The 19,633-nt window shown below is 37.5% G+C and overlaps 1 protein-coding gene across 7 annotated transcripts in view; it reads right to left on the bottom strand.

Moving 5' to 3' along the window:
- Positions 1 to 19,633, bottom strand: part of HECTD2 (HECT domain E3 ubiquitin protein ligase 2) — a 106,544-nt gene that overhangs the window by 69,837 nt on the left and 17,074 nt on the right. For all 7 annotated transcript variants that reach the window (XR_007513494.1, XM_049855716.1, XM_049855717.1 and 4 more), the window contains exon 2: positions 1,522 to 1,654. Coding sequence is in view for 6 of the 7 variants with exons in the window: in XM_049855716.1 (XP_049711673.1) it covers positions 1,522 to 1,654 (133 nt within the window). In the remaining variant the exon portion in view is untranslated. The remainder of the gene's footprint in view (positions 1 to 1,521; positions 1,655 to 19,633) is intronic.

The following is a 19,633-nucleotide window of genomic DNA, read 5'->3' as shown; positions in this document are numbered from 1 at the left end:
CACAATAATAATGAAAACTAAAAAAAGAGTTATCAGCTTACGTCAGAACTGACTTATGATGGAATTATTGGAACAAAATCCCATCATAAATCGGGGACTATCTATAGCCTTTAAGTTACCTCCCCAAAAATTACTTTTTACAAAGGGCAATGCAGTAACTTTACAGTGAAGAAGCCTGGTAGATATCACCTTAGCCAAGTAGTCAGAGTTACTATCACCAACAGTGAGACAAATCAACGTGTGCCTGCTGATATGATGCACTCAGGACACAGTAAAGTACATCACTTCTGGTATTGATGAAAAAAATGTACAACTTGAATATAATCATGAGGAAACATCAGACAAATCGTAATTAATGGTCATTCAACAAAATAACTAGCTTATACTCTTAAAGGAGCCCTGGTGCCACAAAGATGTCAAGGTCAAGAAAGGCAAAGAGAGTCTAAGAAACTTTTCAGATAAAGAAGCCTAAAGAAATGTGACAAATTAAATGTGATGTGTGATCCTAGACTGGATCCTGCAACAGGGCAAAAAAATTTATAAGTGACAGTGGACAAATCCGAATATAAACTATGGATTAGATATGGAACCAATTTTTTGATAACCAGTTAGTCTGAAAGAATGACTGACAACAGGGAAGATGAAAAATTTGAAGTCAATTTTTAACAAAAGCTATAGCAAAATTTATGGATGGGTTGAAAATTTAGTACCTTGATAATAAGCACAGCCGACCTAATATACGCGATGTGTCTTTTCTTGGCAATGACAGCCATTAAAAACAAGTACTGAACAAAACTGAACTTCGAACCAGATCTTTGAATTACTGTACAATAAAGTGATATATTTTAAAAACAACAAGCATATTAGACAAAACTTTTTATTGTACCATTGATTTTTTTATAAGTGTGTAATATGGCTTGTTTTATCTTTATCTTGTCCTTTAAAATTTTCTATTTTTATGTGTCTTATAAGGTACATAACATAATAGTATAGTAAACCAAAAAACCAAACCCATTGCCGTCGAGTCAATTCTGACTCATAGCGACCCTACCAGACAGAGTAAAACTGTCTCATAGGTTTCCAAGGTGCAGCGGATGGATTTGAACTGCTGACCTCTGGTTAGCAGCTGCAGCTTGCCATAGCTCTTAACCACTGTGCCACCAGGGCTCCACTGATATAATAGTACGTGCATGTAACTTATAAATAAACATACATATACCTATAATTTATAAGTAAACATACATTTATCGGGGGTACTTGCTAAAAAATTTCAGTAATAGGAATACTATTACACTAGATACCTAAGGGACGTAACATGTTTTACTTGCTTTTAAATATTTTCCTAGTTGCATATACTAAATGCCTAATAAATTTTCTCACTAAAAACCAGTATTTTCTCAAAAGGAGAAAATAAAAATTAGATTTTAAAATTTACTTTTTAATAGTTTGATAATATAGTTTCAGCCAAGATATGAAGACTAATGTGTGCATTTAGTAATTATAATAATTAAATTTTTTTACCATTCTTGATGTTAGGGAAAACAAGATGTGTCGGTGAACTTCTGTTTTCGGCAGCTTCTTTCTTCTGGCTAACGGTCGAAACAAAACCGCTTAAAGTGGAAATTTGCCCTTTGGCTCCTCCTCTGTCTGAACCCTAAAAACAGAAAAGTTAATATTGCAAAATAGTTCCTATTAGCCATACTTGAGTTATTTTATTATAAAAATCATTAACATTTGTAATAGAGCTTTTAATTTGATGATAGGCAGGTTTATAAAACTGATGCATATAGAAATGACTTACCCTCCAGGACCAAATTGTTTTTAAGTATAAAATGAAAATAGCCATGTCATTTAACTGCTTACAAATTGATAGAGTTTGAAAATGGGCATAATAACAACACCTAACTCGCTGGGTTGTTGTGAGGTTTAACTGAACTAAAGTACATAAAAAAAGCAGCACAGTTCCTTGTATGTAGTATACACTCCATTAACGTCAACTGCTATTTTAACTTTACATTAGTTAAGAACTTAATATTACCAAAAAAATAAAAACCAAACACACTGCTGTCAAGTCGATTCTGACTCATGTTGACCCTACAGGACAGAGTAGAACTGCCCCACAGGGTTTCCAAGGAGCGGCTGGTGGATTTGAACTTCTGACCTTTTGGTTAGCAACCAAGCTCTTAACCACCGTGCCACCAGGGCCCTGACTTAGATAATACTATTTTTGTGACCTTCACAAATGTTATTTTAATTATTTTTAATAATTAATCTCCATGTGGTACTTCACAGCTTGATTTACTGAAGGCTTTCCTGTCATGTGATACAACTTTAAAAAAGTTCAAGCAAAAAGATAAGGACTTAGGGGTACAATTACCCAGAGTACAAGCACGGTTAATGTATCCTGGGTAGGTGCCACCAGGATTAAAAAAAAAAATCCTGCTAAAGCATTTAGGGATCCTTAGGCACAAAGCAAACTTCCTAAAGCATAGAATTTATCCATTTACACATTTTCCACAAAACAATCACTCTATTAAATTCATAATACATAAAATTAATCTGTAATTTATAATTATAAATAATAATATGTTATCAGTAAGAGATTCAGCTACAGAGTTGTCTCAGAGCTTATTTACAGCTCTCACCTCCTTATATACTATGTTTCAGGTTCTGGAAACCCTGGTGGTGTAGTGGTTAAGTGCTATGGCTGCTAACCAAAAGGTCAGCAGTTCAAATTCACCAGGTGCTCCCTGGAACCTCTATGGGGCAGTTCTACTCTGTCCTATAAGGTTGCGATGAGTCAGAATCGACTCGACGGCAACAGGTTGGTTTTCTTGGTTCAGCTTCTAGATGCATACAGGCAGTCCCTGAATTACAAACAAATTCTGTTCCTAAATCTGTCTTTAAGCCGAATTTTATGTAAATCGGAAGAGTACGGTTTGTATCTAACATCAGTCAAATGTTTGTCTTAGTATATAGTATATAATGTACCTTCTATGCATAAAAAACATTAAAGAAACATATCCAGATACACTTAAACATCTTTAACACAATGTTATGGATTGAAATGTGTGTCAACTTTACTAGGCCATGATTCCCAGTATTGTGTGGCTGTACATTTTGTGATCTGATGTGATTATTCTCTGTGTTGTAAACCCTAACCTCTACGACGTTAATGGGGGCCCTGGTGGCACAGCGGTTAAGAGCACAGGCTGCTAATCAAAAACTCAGCAGTTCAAATCCACCAGCTGCTCCTTGGAAGCCCTATGGGGCAGTTCTACTCTGTCCTATAGGGTCACTATGAGTTGTTATCAACTCAAGGGCAATGGGCAGTAGTAATTATTGTGGTTAGGTGCTGTAGAGTTGGTTCCAACTCATAGCAACCCTATGTACAACAGAATGAAACACTGCCTGGTCTGGCACCATCCTCACAATCGTTGCTATGTTTGTGCCCATTGTTGCAACCACTGTGTCAATCCATCTCGCTGAGGGTCTTCCTCTTTTTTGCTGACCCTTTACTTTACCAAGCATGATATCCTTCTCCAGGGACTGATCCCTCCTGATTACATGTCCAAAGTATGTAATACATAGTCTCACCATCCTTGCCTCTAAGGAGAATTATGGTTGCACTTTATCTAAGACAGATGTTTGTTCTTTTGGCAGTCCATGGTATATTCAATATTCTTCGCCAACACCACAACTCAAAGGCTTCCATTCTTCTTTGGTCTTCCTTATTCGTCATCTAGCTTTCACATGCATATCAGGCGACTGAAAACACCATGGCTTGTGTCAGGTGCATCTTAGTCCTCAAGGTGACATCTTTGCTTTTTAACACTTTGAAGAGATCTCTTGCAGCCGATTTGCTCAATGCAATGCGTTGTTTCATTTCTTGACTGCTGCTTCCATGGGTGTTGATTGTGGATCCAAGTAAAATGAAATCCGTGACAACCTCAATCTTTTCTCCATTTATCATGATGTTGCTTATTGGACCAATTGTGAGGATTTTTGTTTTCTTTATGTTGAGCTGTAATCCATACTGAAGGCTGTAGTTTTTGATCTTCATCAGTAAGTGCTTCAAATCATCTTCACTTTCAGGAAGCAAGGTAGCTTGCTTCCAGCATCATAGCAACAAACAAGCCCCCACAGTATGACAAACTGACATACACATGGGGAGTAGTAGTAGTGGTATGGTGTTAATGAGGCAGGATTAGGGGCAGTTATGCTAATGAGGCAGAACTCAATCTACAGTGTTAAGCTGCATCTTGAGTCGATCTCTCTTGAGATGTAAAAGAGAGAATCGAACAGAGAGAGGGACCTCCTACCACTAAGAACGAAGGGCCATAAGTGGAGCATATCCTCTGGACCTGGGGTCCCTGAGCCGATAAACTCCCAGACTGAGAGGAAGACTGATGACAAGGACCTTCCCCCAGAGCCAAAAGAAAGAGAAAGCCTTCCCCTAGAGCTGGTACCCTGAATTTGGACCTTTAGCCTCCTAAACTGTGACAGAATAAATTTCTGTTTGTTAAAGCCATCCACCTGTGGCATTTCTGTTACAGCAGTATTAGATAAGTAAGACATATAATAACACAGTAATAACAATATTTTGATGCATGTCACAAAGTAATGCCCCTTTGTTATTATGAACCATTGTACATACCTCCGGTTTTTAACAGCAGGTTTTTCAGAGGCTGGTTCCTAACTATGGGTTGTACCTAAGAGGGATGTTCATAACCCAGGGACTGCCTGTACTAGAATACAGAAGTTAACGTCTTTCTATCCATTTCTTTACTCTAAAGGTAACTTCCTTGCTTTCACGGCAGAGAGTTTCTTTTTCATCTCTTCATTCATTCACCAAATTAATTTCTATTTATCTTTTCAGAATAAGCTTATATGTCATGTGGCAGAAACATTTACACTCACTAAATATCCACAGTTCTCCCACATTCTCCACTCTCTTGTAGTTAGATGGAGCCACGTGTTTTTTTTTTTTTTTTAATAGACACAGTGGAAATAATTTCTGTCACTTCTGGGCCAAGAAGTGTTAACACATTTAAGGCAGGCAAACTGCTAGCTCCTCTCTCTCTTCTTCGTCTGTTACAACCATGGAGGCTAAGAGTGGAGAAATCAGAACATCTATCAGCTTGAGTCCCTAAGTGGCTATGTGGAGCAGTCACTGCCAACCAACATTAGGTATGTACCATCACAACATTCAACCACTGACTCTTGGGGGTTAATTTGTAACTGTAGCATAAACTAATCTATCACAAATTCTCTGTGAAGTTTCTTCGGGTGGCTGTCGCTTCCACAATATCACTCATTCTTATTTATGCTTGTAATTTACTTCAATTATTCCACTGAAATTATAATTGTTTTCGTATTGGTCCTTCATGCTGGACCAGGAATTCCTTATTCATCACAGAGCTTGACATATAGTTAATCTTCTGCGTAGGTCCTGCGCTTTAGAAGAAATGAATTATGTTTTTCTTTCTTTCTTCCTTCCCCTCCTTTCCTTTTTTTTCCTTGAAAGATCAGTATGAAAAGAACTCAGAGTAAGTAAATTTCAGATACAATACATACAGAATTAAAACATCTCTGGGATTAAGAGATTTTTTTTAGCAATCAGTTAATTAATTCCTTAACAGATGAGGAAACCAAGGCTGTCTGAGACTGACCCCCATCAGTTAGCTAACCACAGAGATGCGATAGGCACTAAATGAGAACGTGAAGGATACTGCTATGAGAAAATTACATAATGTAACTTTTTGTGCATGGTATCTTTGGCCACTCATGGATTTTGTTTTTGTTTATTTGCTTTTGCTTGCTCCTTGATTCTTGGCTAGATTTCGGTTCAGTGAAGTCTAGCTGATTTAGTATTTCTGTGTTAGGGTTAGCTTCCATGATCCAGCCTATAATAGTTACATACAGTACCTAATTAAAATAAAGTAGCCTTCTAAGAAATGTAGGATATGAAAGTGAAATTTCAGAATCATAAACGAGATGATATCATCTGGCATTTTGTAATAAACTTAGGACATAATGGCTCCTCAAAATATGATTACTCCTATAACAACAACATAATAAAACAAGTCATTTATTGAGTGTATGTTACACGCCTGGTGTCGTATTACCTGTGGCCATCAAGTCAATTTTGACTCACGGCAACTCTACAGCACAGAGTATAACTGCCCTATAGGGTTCCCAAGGCTGTAAACTTTAAGGAAGCAGGCTGTCACATCTTTCTCCCTCAGAGTGGCTAGTGGGTTTTGACCACCAACCTTTTGGTTAGCACCCAAGTGCTTAAAACCACTGTGCCCCAGGGCTCCCTGGTACTATATTAGGTGCTTTATATGGATTATAAAATTCCTATGAGATATATATTTACACCCCATTTTACAGGGAAACTGAAGTGCCATGCCCAAGTTCACAGAGCTAGTTTAAGTGGGAAACCAGAATTCAAACTCCAGTCTGTATGACAATGAAGTCCGTATTCCTAAATCACCATACCACAGAGTCTCTCGCTGTAGCTGCGATCAGTCGCTAAGGGCTGACCATTTGCTAGTAGGTGTATTACACACAACAGCATATTTAATTTCAGGATAACCTTTTGTGGTTATTATTTTCCCTACTTCTATGAATGTAAGTTGAATAAATTTAGTAGCTTTAAGAGCAATAGCCTAACCAGGAGAAATTAACATAAACAGAAAAGCTAAGTGTACTACAGAGAAACCTTTGCTGTTCCAGCAGTCTACTCAATATTTTCTTCTCTTTTTATCCCCTTCCTCCACCCCTTTTTAATAAAAGGAAGTCCCAAAAAACAGTGCATGGTTCACCTGTGGGATGTAGTACAAAATAACGAGTAACTGATTCAATCAACAAAGTCATTCAACAACTATCAGTTCTAATTCCTAGTAGACTTACAATGTAGATGCCCAAAGATATGACAGAATATACTCCAAGACAGAAAAAAAGGTAAATAAGACAGTAATACTCAAATTTTTCTATAAGATAGTCTTAGTAAATTATATAATTTACATATTAGTAAATTACAGCAATATGCTCAAGTTCACAGTAGTAGTTTGTTGAGTTTGTTGATTAGAAAAATAAAATCTAAATAAACTATATATTTGAAAAGTAAATCATTCTTTGCTATAAATATCAGCATTAATTAATATTAATTAAAATTAAGAATTCTTTTTTTTTTTTTTTTATTAACTACTAGGGCCAAGTTTGCTTATTTGAATGGCTTGCCCTGTCAGAACACCTTAAATAAAAGTGGGAACAAATGCCAAATCTTGAATGCAATATAGATTTCATTTACACGTGATAATAATAGTAATCCACTTGTAAAATGAGGTCATCCAAGTCTTATACAGTGAAAGTCCCCTTAGTAATAGAGCTTTAGTTGCAAATATCTACAATAACTCAAAATACCAAACAAAACAAAACAAAACACTCATTGCTGTCGAGTCAATTCCAACTCATAGCGGCCCTATATCAAGGATTTTTTTTTTTCTTGATAACTTTTATGGATGTTATCTAAAACTCAGCAAAAATAGGATCTGGGCAGCAATGTGGTTAAAACAGAGTCAGTGAGGAAGAATGGTCTAGGAAGATGGGACTGGAGGGGTAAGCAGGGGCCATATCATGAAACCTAGAGGCTAAGGAGTATTGATTCTAACCTGCAAGATGTTTACCTGTGTTTTATCAACTATGTGGATCGTAACAAATTATGGATATTACAAGGAATGAGAATTTCAAAACACTTAATTGTGTTCATACAGAACCTGTACACGGACCAAGAGGCAGTCATTTGAACATAAAAAGGGGGATATTATGTGGTTTAAAATTAGAAAAGGTGTGTAGCAGGGCTGTATCCTTTCACCTTACTTATTCAATCTGTATGTTGAACAAATAACTCAAGAAGCTAGACTATATGATGAAGTATGACACACCAGGATTAGAGGAAGATTCATTAACAACCTCTGATATGGAGATAACATGATCCTGCTTGCTGAAAATAAAGACAACTTGAAGCACTTACTGATGAAGGTCAAAGACTACAGCCTTCCGTATGGATTACACCAAAACATGAAGAAAATGAAAATCCTCACAACTAGACCAATAAACAACATCATGATAAACGAAGGAGAAACTGAAGTTGTCAATGATTTCATTCTACTTGTATCAACGATCAACATCCACGGAAGCAGCAGTCAAGAAATCAAATGATGTATTACATTGGGCAAATATGTACAAAAGACCTCTTTAAAGTTTTAAAAAGCCAAGATTTCACTTTAAGAACTAAGGTGTGCCTGACCCAAGACATGGTATTTTCAATCGCTTCATATACATGCAAAAGCTGGATGATGAAAATGAAGACAGATGAAGAACTGATGCATTTGAACCATGGTGTGGGCAAAGAATACTGAATATACTGTGGACTACCAGAATGACAAACAAGTAAGCCTTAGAAGAAATACAACCAGAATGTTCCTCAGAAGTGAGGATGGCAAGATTTTGACTCACTTACTTTGGACACATCATCAGGGAAGTCCAGTTGCTAGAAAGGGACATCACGGTTGGTAAAGTAGAGGGCCAATAAAAATGAATGAGACCCTCAATGAGATGGACTGACAAAACAGCCACAACAAGGACTCAAGCATAGCAATGATCATGAAGATGGTGCAGGACAGGCAACATTTTGTTCCATTATACATAAGGTTGTCATGAGTTGAAGTGGCACCAACTAACAACCAGAGGATAGGGAAAGATTGCTGAAGACTTCTAAGCATGGGACTGACATGACCATACTTAAATTTTTAGAAAAATTACTCCGGCAACAGTGTAGTGAATATACTGAAGGGGTGTAATTTTGGAAGCACAGACCATGTAGGAATCTACTGCAAAAAATGAAGGAAACTAAACAGACAGTAGTAATAGAGAATGAAGAGAAATGGCAGCCAGGGCCAAAATAATGGCAAAAATGGTAACATGCATTTCAGGTCCAAGTCTGAAGTATACTGAGAATCAGAGCACCCTCCCAAAAACTACAAAATAAGTGAACAATGCAAAATACTTAATTTCAAATTTCAGGGGAACAGACATATTTTGACACTTCAGTGTAAAGAAGATTTAAATTATGTAAAAACTTGAAGAAAATTCTAGAAGATCAGGTTTTACATAAACATGATTTGTAAGTAACCAGAAAAGGAACCAATATGTACTAGGCAAAAGCATGCTGCTCGTGCCAAAGTAACTGAATTTTTCTAGTTGACAGGGTTATTGTTAGGCAGCAGTGGAAAACCAATGCAATGGCCAAAACCAAACCCACCGCTGTCAAGTCAATTCTGACTCACAGCGACACTATAAGACAGAACAGAACTGCCCCATATGGTTTCCAAGGAGCACCTGGGGGATTCAAACTACTGACCTTTTGGTTAACAGCCATAGCTCTTAACCATTATGCCACCAGGGTTTCCAATACAAGGACAGAACCATGGAAAACCCTGACACTTATTATATGTGCTAACAAAGGATATTAATAATGAATGGCCATTCAGTCAGCCAATAAATACATGAAAAGATGCTCACAATCATTAGCCATTAGAGAGATGCAAATAAAAACTACAATGAGATACCATCTCATCCCTGCAAAAAATGGCAATGATTAAAAAAAAAACAGAAAAGAAATTCCAGTGAGGTTGTAGAGAGATTGGAACTCTCATACACTGCTGGTGGGATTTTAAAATGGTACAACCACTATGGAAAACACTATGGCACTTCCTCAAAAAGCTAGAAATACAAATATTTTATGATCCAGCAATCCCACTGCCAGTTATATATCCAAGAGATGTAACAGCAGTGACAGAAATAGACATATGCACATCTAAGCTCGGGGCAGCATTTTTCATAACTGTAAAAGATGGAAACAACTTAATGCTCATCAATGGATAAAAAACCAAACCAAACTCACTGCCCTCGAGTCAATTACTGACTCATAGTGACCCTATAGGATAGAGTAGAACTGCCCCACAGAGTTCCCAAGGAGCACCTGGTGGATTTGAACTGCTGACCTTTTGGTTAACAGCTGTAGCTCTTAATCACTACGCCACCAGGGTTTATCAATGGATAAACGGATAAACGAATTGTGTTACATACATATAATGGAATACTATCAAACTATGAAGAATAATGAAGAGTCCTCAAAACATAACATGGATGAATCTGGAGGGGATTATACTGAGCAAAATAAGTCAATCGCAAAAGGACAAATACTGTATGGTCCCACTATTATAAAAAGTCAAGAATAGATATACACACAGAAAGCAACATTCTTTGATGGCTACCAGGGGTGGGAGGGAGAATCACTTTCTAGATAATGGACACTTGTTATTTCTGGTGATAGGAAAGGCAATACCAAATATGGGTGAAGTCTATACAACCGGACCAAGGTAAATGAAGACACTAAGAAGTACATAAGATAAAGGAACAATTTTGGTAAATGCTTTAACATATACAATTCTGCAATAACAAAAATAACCTGTGGTTACACAGGTAGATATGTACGCATATATATGTATAAAAAAAAGTATAAGAAGGCATAAATGAGTACGTGCAAGAGCATGTATAGGCATATTTGTAGGCATATGTATACACTTGTTTGTGCAGTATATATCTCCATATATAAGAAATCACGTGGGGACACAGTTATAAAGGCTTCCTATACATATCCAAACAACTCACGGAATTGGTTTATAGGTTAAAAGGCTTAGGACCATAGTCTCATGGGACAACTTACTCAATTTGCATAGTATAGTTCATAAAGATAATGTTCTACAACCTAGTTTAGTGAGCAGCGTCTGGGGTCTTAAATGCTTGCAAGCAGCCATTTAAGATACAATTGTCTCTACTCATCTGGAGCAAAAGAGAATGAAGAAAACCAAGGACTCAAAGAAACTAGTCCACAGGACTAATAACCCACAACAAACACAGCCTCTTCTAACCTCAGACCGGAAGAACTAGACGATGCCTGAATATCACTACCTATTGTTCTGACCAGGGACACAATAGAAGGCCCTGGGTAGAATGGGAGACAAATGTAGAACAAAATTCTAATTCCTAAAAAAATGTCAAACAGAGACTAGAGGAATCCCTAAGACTACTGTCCTAAGATACCTTTTGACCTCTGTACTGAAGCCAAATAATAGTTTGGCTTACAAAATAAACAATATCACCTGTGATTAATGTGCTCCCTTAAGCTCCAACTACATGAAACCAAAAGGTCAGTATCTACCCAAAAGCAAGGACAAGAAAGCAAGGAGAGGAAGGGAGCTATACCAATGGAAGAACAAACAAAATGGAAATAATGAGAATGCTGACACATTATGAAAATTGTAACCAATGTCACAAACAATTTGAATAAAAATTGTTTAATGGGAACCTCATTTGCTGGGTAAACTTTCACTTAAAACACAATGTTTAAAAAAAAAGAGAATGAATGGCCAAAGGGGCAAGAAACCCAACAGAAGGTCAAGTGTTACAAACTAAACTGAGAGAGGATAAAATTTCAAGAAGAAAGTGGTCAATAATATTACATGATAAAGAGTGGACAGGCCCAAAAAGTGTCTAGTGGAATGACTGGAATAAAATCTTGGGAGACTTGGAGACAACAGAGTCAGAGCAGTGGTGGGGTCAGAAACTATATGAAATGAATTGACAAATAACTGGGAAAATAAGAAATGAAAAGCAATGAGCAGGGATTACTCTGTCAAGGAGCTTTATTTCTTACCCGAAAGAGAGAGAGGCCAGTGGATGAAAGGGTACAAAGGTTTGAGGGGAAATATACTGAACATGTTTTGTTGACTGCCAAATCCAATGTTCCTTTCTATCTAAACTGTCCCACTCATGGTCCCCAAAGCACTACTGCTATTCTTTGTGCAGAGATGGCCAGGGATTGAAGCAGGAGTAGGCACTCAACCCAAAGGCACCCTATGTGTAGGCTGGGTGGCCACACGTTAGGCGGCCTAGCACAAAAGGCACTGAAGCATTTTAGTAAGTCAATCAGACCAGATCTTTCAAGATTTTAGACTGAGAAATATGAGAAAGACTGGCCAGCCAAGGGTGAGAGAAGAGCAGAGAGATAGACATCAGCTAGTCTACAGCATTGCCTCTGTTCCTGTTTGCTTTCTAGTTTTAATCTAAGTGCATCATTCCAATAAATGCCCTTTTTCCTTAAGAAATCATTAAGTGCTTAAATCCTATTCCTTGTAATTAAAAAAAAAAGCTAAAAAAACATGAAAAAAAAATCCTTGGTTTGGTAAGCCTTTTGCTTGCAAGATGACTGTGCTCCTGACAGTTTATACTTGAGATAACATAAAATTAATCATGGACAGTTTCACAGGTTGACACAGCACTACAGATTAAAACAAACAAACAAACCCTCAACAGTTGCCCCATAGCACAAGAGAAATCTTACACTTAACCTAATACTTTCATGAGAAAACATGGACATCATGCTGTGCAATGGTAAACTAACTGAAAAGTGGAGAATCAAATGAGGAAGCCATAGGGTATTAATGACATCAGACTACAGACAGACTAAATTAAAATAGAACAATATTATTTTACAACCCTTATAAATGTTATCTCTGAGTCTTACAGAAGAAGACTAATGATGAAGCTTGGATTTTGGCCAAAATACAAACAGTGGGTTGGATGTGTGTGAAGACTAAATAGTAGTAGAATAAATACCCAACCAGCTCTTGTAGACTGAAGATAAGTATTATGGATTGAATTGTGTCTTCCAAAAATACGTGTTGTAAATCCTAACCTCTATGCCTGTGGTTATAATCCCATTTGGGAAAACGTTGTCTTTATGTTAATGAGGCAGAGTTAGTATAGGGTGTATTTTGAATCCATCTCTTATAAAAGGAACAGATTAAGCAAGCAGAGATGGGAAACAGAGATGCAAGCCACATGAAGGCTGTCTAGGAGCAGAAGCTCAGAAGAGACAAGGACCTTCCTCCAGATCTCAGAGAGAGAGAAAGCCTTCCCCTAGACCCAGCACTCTGAATTTGGACTTCAAGCCTCCTAAACTGTCAGACAATGTTCCGCTGCTATTCATAAGGTTTTCACTGGCTAATTCTTTTCAGAAGTAGACTGCTGGGTCCTTCTTCCTATGAAGAAGAACGGGGCGTCGAGATTGGAGGAAGACTCATTAACAACCTGAGTTATGAAGATGATACAACCTTGCTTGCTAAAAGTGAAGAGGACTTGAAGCACTTACAAATGAACATCAAAGACCACAGCCTTCACGATGGACTGCACCTCAACATAAAAAAATAATTTTTTTTTTTTTAAAGAAAACAAAAATCCTCACAACTGGACCAATGAGCAACATCATGATAAACAGAGAAAAGACTGAAGTTGTCGAGGATTTCATTTTACTTGGATCCACAATCAACAGCCATGGAAGCAGCAGTCAAGAAATAAAAAGATGCATTGCATTGGGTAAAACTGCTGCAAAGGACCTCTTCAAAGTGCTGAAGAGCAAAGATGTCACCCTGAAGTCTAAGGTGCGCCTGACCCAAGCCATGGTATTTTCAATCGCATCACGTGCATGTGAAAGCTGGACAATGAATAAGGAAGACCAAAGTAGAGTTGACGTCTTTGAATCGTGGTTTTGGCGAAGAATATTGAATATACCATGGACTGCCAAAAGAACAAACAAATCTGTCTTGGAAGAAATGCGGCCAGAATGCTTCTTAGAGGCAAGGATGGCGAGACTGCATCTTACATGCTTTGGACATGTTGTCAGGAGGGATCAGTCCCTGGAGAAGGACATCATGCTTGGCAGAGTACAGGGTCAGCGAAAAGAGGATGACCCTCAACGAGGTGGACTGACACAGTGGCTGCAACAATGCGCTCAAGGATAACAACGATTGTAAGGATGGCGCAGGACCAGGCAGTGTTCCGTTCTATTGTGCGTAGGGTCACTATGAGTTGGAACGGACTTGACGGCACCTAACAACAACAACAAACTGTCAGAAAATAAATTTGTTTGTTAAAGCCATTCTCTTGTGATATTTTTGTTACAGCAGCACTAGATAACTACGAGAGTAAATATAAGTAGGAAACACAGGGTGAACAAAAAAAAAACAATTTAAGACTTCATTGAAGTGGAAACCACACACACACACACACACACACACACAAATACTTCAATCCGGCATAACAAATAAGAGTTGAATCTTCAGGCAGAAGCTGACCATGAGTTTAATAAACACTGCAAAGAGCATAAAATTTTTACACAGTAATTACAATAACTAATTAAAGATCATATTTCATAAGTATTTAACATGGATCTCCATGGTCTTTTTAACTATATAGACGCACAGATTATATGTAAGATTACAATATAAAATAATCTTAAAAAATTTAGATAAATATTTAGAGTACCTATCTGTTATGCTCCTGTTATCATACAATCAAATGCTTTAAATCTTTTTTTTTTGTAATTTTTATTGTGCTTTAAGTGAACGTTTACAAATCAAGTCAGTCTCTCACACAAAAACCCATATACACCTTGCTACGCACTCTCAATTACTCTCCCCCTAATGACTCAGCCTGCTCTCTCCCTCCACTCTCTCTTTTTGTGTCCATTTCGCCAGCTTCTAACCCCCTCCACCCTCTCATTTCCCCTCCAGGCAGGAGATGCCAACATTGTCTCAAGTGTCCACCTGATCCAAGAAGCTCACTCCTCACCAGCATCCCTCTCCAACCCATTGTCCAGTCGAATCCACGTCTGAAGAGTTGGCTTCGGGAATGGTTCCTGTCCTGGGCCAACGGAAGGTCCAGAGGCCATGACCACTGGGGTCCTTCTAGTCTCAGTCAGACCATCAAGTCTGGTCTTATGAGAATTTGGGGTCTGCATCCCACCTCTCTCCTACTCCCTCAGGGGTTCTCTGTTGTGTTCCCTGTCAAGGCAGTCATTGGTTGTAGCTGGGCACCATCTAGTTCCTCTGGTCTCAAGATGATGTAGTTTCTGGTTCATGGGGCCCTTTCTGTCTCTTGGGCTCATAACTACATTGTGTCCCTGGTGTTCTTCACTCTCCTTTGATCCAGGTGGGTTGAGACTCCTTGATGCATCTTAGATGGCCGCTTACTAGCATTTAAGACCCCAGACACCACTCTTTAAAGTGGGATGCAGAATGTTTTCTTAATAGATTTTATTATGCCAATCGACTTAGATGTCCCCTGAAACCATGGTCCCCAGACCCCTGCACCTGGTACGCTGGCCTTCGAAGCATTCAGTTTATTCAGGAAACTTCTTTGCTTTTGGTTTAGTCCAGTTGTGCTGACCTCCCCTGTATTGTGTGGTCTCCTTCCCTTCACCTAAACTAGTTCTTATCTACTATCTAATTAGTGATTAGTGTTTATCCCTCCCCCTTCTCGTAACCACAAAATAATGTTTTCTTCTCAGTTTAAACTATTTCTCAAGTTCTTATAATAGTGGTCTTTATACAATATTTGTCCTTTTGCAACCGACTCATTTCACTAAGCAGAATGCCTTCCAGGTTCCTCCATGTTATGAAATGTTTCACAGATTCCTCACTGTTCTTTATGGATGCACAGTATTCCATTTTGTGAATATACCATAATTTATTTATCCATTCATCTGTTGATGGGCACCTTGACTGCTTCCATCTTTTTGCTATCATAAACAGTGCTGCAATGAATATGGGTATGCATATATCTGTGTGGAGGCTCTTATTTCTCTAGGATATATTTCAAGGAGTGGGATTGTGGATCGTATGGTAGTTTTATTTCTAGCTTTTTAAGGAAGCGCAAAATCAATTTCAAAAGTGCTTGTACCATTTGACATTCCCACCAGCAGTGTATAAGAGTTCCAATCTCTCCACAGCCTCTCCAACATTTATTATTTTGTGTTTTTTGGATTAATGCCAGCCTTGTTGCAGTGAGATGAAATCTCATTGTAGTTTTGATCTGCATTTCTCTAATGGCTAATGATCGTGAACATTTCCTCATATATCTGTTAGCTACCTGAATGTCTTCTTTAGTGAAATGTCTATTCATATCTTTTGCCGATTTTTTAATTGGGTTGTCTTTTTGTAGTTGAGTTTTTGCAGTATCATGTCGATTTTAGAGATCAGGCGCTGATCAGAAATGTCATAGCTAAAAACTTTTTCCCAGTCTATAGGTCTTTTTACTCTTTTGGTGAAGTCTTTGGATGAGCATAGGTGTTCGATTTTTAGGAGCTCCCAGTTATCTAGTTTTTCTACTAAATTCTTAATAATGTTTTGTATACTCTTTATGCCATGTATTAGGGCTCCTAATGTTGTCCCTATTTTTTCTTCCATGATCTTTATCGTTTTAGATTTTATATTTAGGTCTTTGATCCATTTTGAGTTAGTTTTTGTGCATGGACAGAGGTATGGGTCTTGTTTCATTTTTTTTGCAGACAGAAATTCAGTTATGCCAGCACCATTTGTTAAAAAGGCTGTCATTTAACTGTTTTGGGGCCTTTGTCATATATCAACTGCTCATATGTGGATGGATTCATGTCTGGATTCTCAATTCTGTTCCACTGGTCCATGTATCTGTTGTTGTACCAGTACCAGGCTGTTTTGACTACTGTGGCAGTATAATAGGCTCTAAAATCAGGTAAAGTAAGGCCTCCCACTTTGTTCTTCTTTTTCAGTAATGCCTTATTTATCTGGGACCTCTTTCTCATCCATATGAAGTTGGTGATTTGTTTCTCCATCTCATTAAAAAATGTCACTGGGATTTGCATCGGAATTGCATTAAATGTATAAATTGCTTTTGGTAGAACAGACATTTTTATAATGTTAAGTCTTCCTATCTATGAGCAAGGTATGCTTTTCCACTTATGTAAGTTTCTTTTGGTTTCTTGTAGAAGTGTACCGTAGTTTTCTTTGTATAAGTCTTTTACATCTTTGGTAAGATTTATTCCTAAGTATTTTATCTTCTTGGCGGCTACTGTAAATGGCATTGATTTGGTGATTTCATATTCGATGTTCTTTTTGTTGGTGTAGAGGAGTCCAACCGATTTTTGTATGTTTATCTTTTATCCTGATACTCTGCTGAACTCTTCTATCAGTTTCAGTAGTTTTGAGGATTCCTTAGGGTTTTCTGTGTATAAGATCATGTCATCTGCAAATAGAGATATGTTTACTTCTTCCTTGCCAATCTGGATGCCCTTTATTTCTTTATCTAGCCTAATTGCTCCGGCTAGGACCTCCAACACAATATTGAATAAGAGCGGTGATAAAGGGCATCCTTGTCTGGTTCGCGATCTCAAAGGGAATGCTTTCAGACTCTCCATTTAGGGTGATGTTGGCTTTGTATAAATGCCCTTTATTATGTTGTGGAATTTTCCTCCTATTCCTATTTTGCTGAGAGTTTATCAAGAATGTGTTGAACTTTGTCAAATGCCTCTTCTGCATCAATTGATAAAATCATGTGATTCTTGTCTTTTATTTATGTAGTAGATTACATTAATTGGTTTTCCAATGTTGAACCATCCCTGCATAGCTGGTATGAATACCACTTGGTCATGGTGAATTATTTTTTTGATATGTTGTTGATTCCTATTGCCTAGAATTTTGTTGAGGATTTTTGCATCTACGTTCATGAGGGATAGAGGTCTATAATTTTCTTTTCATGTGGTGTCTTTACCTGGTTTTGGTGTCAGGGATATGGTGGCTTCATAAAATGAGTTTAGTAGTATTCCCTTCTTTTCTATGCTCTGAAATACCTTTAGTAGTAGCGGTGTTAACTCTTCTCTGAAAGTTTGGTAGAACTCTGCAGTGACGCCTTCCGGACCAGGGCTTTTTTTTGTTGGGAGTTTTTTGATTACCTTTTCAATCTCTTCTTTTCTTATGGGTCTATTTAGTTGTTCTACCTCTGTGTTAGTTTGTGTGTGTGTGTGTGTGTGTGTGTGTTTCTACCTCTGTGTTAGTTTAGGTAGGTAGTGTGTTTCTAGGAATTCACCCATTTCTTCTAGGTTTTCAAATTTTTTAGAGTACAATTTCTCGTAGTAATATGACAAGATTCCTTTAATTTCAGTTGGGTCTGTTGTAATATCAGCCATCTCATTTCTTATTTGGGTTATTTGCTTCCTCTCCTGTTCTTCTTTTGTGAGTTTGGCCAATGGTTTACCAATTTTGTTGAGTTTTTTAAAAAAACAGCTTTTGGTCTTGTTAATTCTTTCAATTGTTTTTCTGTTTTCTATTTCATTTAGTTCAACTCTAATTTTTATTATTTGTTTTCTTCTGGCACCTATGGGTTTCTTGTGTTGCTCTCTTTCTATTTGTTCAAGTAGCAGGGATAATTCTTTGATTTTGGCCCTTTCTTTTTTTTTGGATGTGCGCATATATTGATAGAAATTGGCCTTTGAGCACTGCTTTTGCTGTGTCCCAGAGGTTCTGATAGGAAGTGTTTTCGTTCTCATTGGATTCTGTGAATTTCTTTATTCCATCCCTAATGTCTTCTACAATCCAGTCTTTTTCGAGCAGGGTATTCTTCAGTTCCAAGTGTTTGATTTCTTTTCCCTGCTTTTCCTGTTATTGATTTCCACTTTTATGGCCTTATGGTCAGAGAAGATGCTTTGTAATTATTTCAATGTTTTGGATTCTCCTAAGGCTTGCTTTATGACCTACTATGTGGTCTATTCTAGAGAATGTTCCATGTGCACTAGAAAAGAAAGTACACTTGGTTGCTGCTGGATGGAGTGTTCTATATACATCTATGAGGTCAAGTTGGTTGATTGTGGCATTTAGATCTTCCGTGTCTTTATTGAGATTCTTTCTGGATGTCCTGTCCTTCACTGCAAGTGGTGTGTTGAAGTCTCCTACTATTATTGTGGAGCTGTCTATCTCACTTTTCAATGCTGATAGAGTTTGTTTTATGTATCTTGCAGCCCTGTCTTGGGTGCATAAATATTTAATACGGTTATATCTTCTTGGTGTATTGTCCCTTGAACCATGATACAGTGTCCTTCCTTATCCTTTCTGACGGATTCAACTTTAAAGTCTATTTTGTCAGAAATTAATATTGCCACTCCTGTTCTTTTTTGATTGTTGTTTGCCTGATATATTTTTTTCAACCCTTTGAGTGTTAGTTTGTTTGTGTCTCTAAGTCTAAGGTCTGTCTCTTGTAGGCAGCATATAGACAGATCTTGTTTTTTAATCCATTCTGTCACTCTCTGTCTCTTTATTGGTGCATTTAGTCCATTTACATTCAGGGTAATTATGGGTAGGGATGCTATCATTTTGATGTCCTTTTCTGTGTGTTGACAGTTTCTTTTTCCCACTTAAGTTTCTGTGCCGAGTAGGTTTTCTTTATATATTGTCCTTTCCTCATATTTGTTGTTGTTGATTTTGTTTCTGCTGAGTCTGTATTTTTCACTTGCATTTTATTGTGATGAGTAGGATAGTTTGTCTCCTTTGTGGTTACCTTGTTATTTACTCCTTTTTTTTTAATTTAAAACTTTTATTTCTTTTTTTCTTTGTATCCTCCGCTCCATACGGAAGGTGTATGATTACATTCCTTATTCACTCTTTATTATTTTAATGTGGTCTTCTTTTATATA

This window comes from Elephas maximus, chromosome 16, assembly GCF_024166365.1.
Source record: "Elephas maximus indicus isolate mEleMax1 chromosome 16, mEleMax1 primary haplotype, whole genome shotgun sequence".
In the NCBI taxonomy this organism is placed as follows: domain Eukaryota; kingdom Metazoa; phylum Chordata; class Mammalia; order Proboscidea; family Elephantidae; genus Elephas; species Elephas maximus.
Note: the sequence above shows the minus strand (reverse complement) of the source record. Positions and strands in the feature narration are given on the sequence as shown.